The 5,450-nt window shown below is 52.8% G+C and overlaps 1 protein-coding gene across 1 annotated transcript; it reads left to right on the plus strand.

Annotated features, from left to right (window-relative positions):
- Positions 1-2,846: 2,846 nt before the first annotated feature.
- Positions 2,847-3,481, plus strand: LOC123050242 (auxin-responsive protein SAUR36-like). The gene has a single exon (XM_044473065.1). The coding sequence runs from the start codon at positions 2,855-2,857 to the stop codon at positions 3,359-3,361; it is 507 nt and encodes a 168-aa protein (XP_044329000.1). The 5' UTR covers positions 2,847-2,854; the 3' UTR covers positions 3,362-3,481.
- Positions 3,482-5,450: the final 1,969 nt, after the last annotated feature.

Genomic DNA, 5,450 nt, shown 5'->3' on the forward strand with positions numbered 1-5,450 from the left:
ATTTTTTCAAAGACCGTACTAGTCTGGGTTTGATGCCGCTCATGATAAGACCATTAGCCCGTTCAACTAGACCGTTTGTTTGTGGGTGATAGACGGAGGCGTAATCGAGCTTAATGCCCAGATTGGCGCACCAATTTTTCACCTCGTCGGCTGTGAAGTTGGAGCCGTTATCGGTGATGATGCTGTGTGGAACACCATAACGGTGTACAACGCCGGATATAAAGTCTATCACTGGTCTGGCTTCGGCCGTTTTAACAGGTTTGACCTCTATCCATTTGATGAACTTATCCACCATGACCAGCAGCTATTTTTTCTTATGGCTTCCTACTTTAAGGGGTCCGACCATATCAAGCCCCCAGACCGCAAAAGGCCAAGTAATGGGGATTGTTTGCAGAGCGGTGGGTGGCATATGGCCCTGGTTGGCGAAAAGATGGCATTGGACGCAACGTTGGACAAGGTCCTATGCGTCTGCTCGGGCCGTCGGCCAATAAAAACCTGTACGAAAGGCCTTGCTAACAAGGGCCCGAACTGCGGCGTGGTGCCAGCCGAGACCGGCATGAATTTCAGCCAGGAGTTGCCGCCCCTCTTCCTCGGAGATACATCTTTGAAGGACTCCGGTAGGGCTTTTCTTGTAGAGCTCTCCGTCGTGAACTTAGTAGGCCTTCGAACGCCGGACAATGCGGCGGGCCTCGTTCTGATCCTCAGGGAGTTCCTTCCTATCAAGGTAGGCCAAGAAGGGTTCGGTCCATGGGGCAATGACTGCCATAATGAGATGGGCCGACGGTGTTATTTCGGTGGCTGAGCCCCCGATGATACCGGTGTGTTCGGGATCTATGGTTGAGTTCGGATCCGGACTGGTGTTGCCGCCCTCCCCTTGCCGCATCACGGACGACTTAAAGAGCCTTTTCAGAAAGATGTTAGGTGGGACGGGGTCGCGCTTGGCGCCGATGCGAGCAAGGACGTCCGCCGCTTGATTACTTTCTCGGGCCACGTGATGAAACTCGAGCCCCTCGAACCGAGCCGACATTTTTAGGACGGTGTTGCGATAAGCCGTCATCTTCGGATCTTTGGCGTCGAAGTCTACATTTACTTGGGATATTGCAAGATTTGAGTCCCCACGCATTTCCAGGCGTTGTATGCCCATGGAGACAGCCATCCAAAGACCATGTAATAAGGCTTCGTATTCGGCTGCGTTATTGAAGTCTGTGTATAATATCTGGAGTACGTACTAGACGACGTCTCCAGTGGGGGACGTTAGAACGACAGCCGCTCCTAGTCCTGCCAGCATTTTGGAACCATCAAAATACATAACCCAGTTGGAATATGTGCCGTATTCTTTAGGGAGTTCGGCCTCTGCCCATTCGGCGACGAAGTCAGCCAGTACTTCTGATTTAATGGCTCGACTCGGTTTGTATGTTATGTCAAATGGAAGGAGCTCAATGGCCCATTTGGCAATCCGGCCCGTAGCATCGCGGTTGTTTATTATGTCATTGAGTGGTACTTCAGATGATGGTGCTTGGGCGGTCCGGGAGAAGGCTTAGTCGAGAGAGCACCGGATATGGAGATTCAATGATGGTGCACATACGAGTGCACACACACCACTAATAGAAAACCGGGCTTTCGTTCGGTCCATTAGTCCCGGTCTGGTTTTGGACCCGGACTAATGGTACCACTAGTCCCGGTTCCAACGTTTATGCATTAGTCCCGGTTCATTTGTGACCTATAGTCCCAGTTTGTGATCGAAAGGATCCAACCCAAAAACACACGAACATAGACCAATAACAATCAGATTCGAGCAAATCCACCGAGGATAGATCCGCCAGAGACACACCTTCACACGCCCACCAACGATGCTAGACACATCAATGGAATGGGGGCTTGGCGGGGAGACCTTTATTCCATCTTAAGGGAGCCGTCACGCATCTCGCTGTCCCGAGCAGGACACAAACTCTAACAAATCTAAAAGGAACGACTAACATTGGAGCCCGCCCGCCGTCCCTTGCCAGGATCCACCGCGCCCCATGGCCCTAGGGCCACTGGAGACGAGGCGGATCTGCGGTGGAGCCGGCGAAAGGCACAAACCCTAATATTTTGGAGGAGCGGGAAATGGGTTTTTGATGGGACAGATTAGTTAGACGCCGGCCAGGTTAGTGCAAAGCCTAGTTTGTCTCGTGTTTGCGGAAAGAAGTGCGACCAGACCGCTGAACGGACCGATGCAGAACCATGTTGGATGTCAAAACCCGTCTGAACCGCTCGATTCGAACGATTGTGGGTTATTTGACAGTCGGCGTTGGAGATGCCCCTATGAACATATACTAAGCCAAGGAAATAAAAATCATGTTGTTTCAGTACAGAAAACCATGTGTGTCCTCGCATGGAACAGGAACCACGTGCTCCATTTCGATGTGCAACATGTGCAAATCAATCGTTCAGGAACGAACTCAACATGGAATTAGGGCGAGTCTTTTGTGCTGGGTGTGCTAAGAGATACACTAATGTCTTGCCAGATCGGGGGCAGGAGCCGGCGCGTGCAAGCTGCGGTGCGCTGGGTTGGGCTGCACGGACTGCCCCAGGGTGGCACTGGATACCGATCTCGTCCCAGTGTCGTGTGGCGCCCAGCGACACTATAAAACTACTAGCGCTCATCGTGGTGCTATGGCCGCAGTTTGCGCCAACCCCAAGACGACACTGACCCCAAAGCCCCAGCGGCCAGCGCTATATATATCCCCTCCCCGTCCCGCTCTTCCCACTCCACCACCCACACCGCGCCGGCGCAGCTCGCAACCAAGCCTGCCAAGTCGAGACTCGAGAGCTAGCACCAGTCGCTCCCCGGAGCCAAGAAAGGCAACGCAGCATGTGTAACGTCATCACTATCCCGTCAGTCGCCTGGCTGCGCAGCGCCGTGCGCCGGTGGCGGGCCCGCCGCTCCACCTCCTCCCCGGTGCCGGCGGGGCACGTGGCGGTGTGCGCGGAGGGCGCGCGGTTCATGGTGCGGCTGGCGCACCTGAGCCACCCAGCGTTCATGGAGCTGCTCCGGCAGGCGGAGGAGGAGTACGGCTTCCCGTCCGGCGCCTCCGGCCCCGTCGCGCTCCCCTGCGATGAGGACCGCCTCCGCGACGTCCTCCGCCGCGTCTCTTCCTCGTCCGACTCCAAGGAGCCGCGCCGTTCCTCCTTCTGCCGCCGGCGCGGTGACTCGCGGCCGCTGCTGCAAGGGTTGGCCGTGGAGAAGCTCTTCTTGCGAGCGATCGACCAACAGGGCGCGTGCAGCAGCACCGAACGATCGAGCAGCGCAGCGCCCAATTTCTGCGCGCCACATCAGCCACTGGTGACAAACAAGGTATTCCGGCGAAAGCGGCCGTGAAGACCGATTGGGCCGGCGTGGCGGCGTGCTCCTTTGCCCAGCGTGATGCCGGCCGGCGACCGGACGCGCTAGAGCTAGGCAGTACAGCATGTGATGGTGATGGTAGTAACTGATTGAAGAAGGCGACGATTTTTTGGATTGTTTTCTCTGTAACTATTCTAATCGTCTGTGCAACTCCTTGCCAAGAGGCATACGAGTAAATTAATTAATAATAAATAAAAGATTGATTGATTGTTCTTCCTGTACATGCAATTTGACAATTTATCGTCGTTTGTGATTCATTCATGTCTTCTTCGTGCTGATGTACTCATTAGCGAAACTTGTCTTGGACATCAATCATTAGCTTTTATTGCCAAAATTAATCATTGGCCTAAGCATAAGATAAAGACATTGGTTTCGTCAATGAAATCAAAAGATAAACTCTCTTTTAGAAAAACATTAACTAGCCTTTTTTTCCCTACTCACAGTGCCATCCAAAAGCTTGTGATGATATTGTGTAAGGGGTGCGATTCACGCAAATACTACATTCACCATGGTATCGAAACCCTCAAGATACGCAAGCCGAGCATATTTCGGCTAGTCAGGTTTGTTGTGATGGACTTAACATGAGTGCTTGCGCTTTTCTGAATTTATAGTAGAATTTAATGGCTTTATCTCCCATTGGTAAACAACGTGTACCTGCTGGTTCAGTCTGTCGAATATGGCAGATTCGTAAATCCACGCCCTTGTTATCCAGAGATTTAGCTTGAAAGCCTACAAGTGTCACTCTAGTAGGACTCGCGACAGGCCTATTAGTACTATTAAGTACTAACGTTCTTATATTTTGAGACAAAGGGAGTAGTATTTTTCCGTCACAAAATAAGTGACTCAACTTTATACCAACTTGTGGGAGTACAATGCTCCATGCCGATAGAGCTAATTATGTACCAGGTTTGCTTGCACGGTCGCGCCACGATGCCGGCCGCGAGCAGCGGACAGGTGGACTGATGTTTTTTTTGGCAGTTTCGTGGGAGCAGTCCGAATGAACCTACACATAACATGTTGATTAGGAACTCCTGCACGTGCTCATGGCAAGTGAAACAAGACATACAAGGGCGAGCATGCATGCATGTATGCCAGAATCTGAACCTCTTCTCCTGTAGGGCGAGCAGGTGACTTGACTGACCGAATAATGTTCAGATCCACACACACCGGCCATGTATATTCTTATCGGCCGATCCGGCTTCAGAGGTTGAGCAAACGCGGCGGCGCCACGTCGTGAGGTAATCTGGTGGAGGAGCACAAAAAGAACGAAAGTGTTCGTCAGACAAGGGACATGCGGAGTTCGTTTGTTTTAGTACATGCCTGTGCATGCAGATAGTGCTCATTCTCACTTCCTCGGCCCAAATCTTGCTGCCGGAGATTTCCTTTTGTCGGAGCCCGGGTGAGGCCACGCAGGGTCTGAGGATTCTGACACTTACGCGGCTCCCTGTCTCCCCCTCCCTCTTTGGTGCTCGTGCGCGTGCGACGTGCATGGCCAATAGTAAAACAGGACAAAAGAACAGGCCTGCCAGACGACAAACCTCCTGCAGGGCAGCCAGGTGAGGCAAAATTTCGTGTTTTAACCCTTTGACGTATAAAATCGGGATCTGACCTTGGTATAATTTTTTTTGAGATTTGACTCTTTTAGCTACCGCCGGAGGCCTTGGCGGTAGAGATGTACAGACTACCGCCGCCACCCCTGGCGGTAGGTTCCGTTGACGGCCGTTTGGCCGTTAACGGGCGCTGACGTGGCAAAGGGGACCTACCGCCGCCAGCCTTGGCGGTAGGCTCCGACACCCTACCGCCGAGGTCTCTGGCGGTAGGGTCCTGGAGGATAAGGTTTGGTGGGGTCCACTCATCACCCACCCACTCCACTCATCTTCTTCCTCGAGCTCTCACTCTCTCCCCCTCTTCTCCCCCACCCAAGCACCCACTAGATCCCCCTCCATTGCTTGAGATTTGCCCCTTGGATCGAGGCCATTTGCATCACCCAAGGTACCTCCCCCATCCCCCTTCATTTGGTTGGTTCAAATCATCTACTTTTATTGGAATCAACAAGTTTTGCATC

This window comes from Triticum aestivum, chromosome 2D, assembly GCF_018294505.1.
Source record: "Triticum aestivum cultivar Chinese Spring chromosome 2D, IWGSC CS RefSeq v2.1, whole genome shotgun sequence".
In the NCBI taxonomy this organism is placed as follows: Eukaryota; Viridiplantae; Streptophyta; class Magnoliopsida; order Poales; family Poaceae; genus Triticum; species Triticum aestivum.

Coding starts and splice junctions, on each gene's coding strand:
- LOC123050242 (XM_044473065.1), top strand. CDS start 2,855: ATGTGTAACGTCATCACTATCCCGTCAGTCGCCTGGCTGCGCAGCGCC.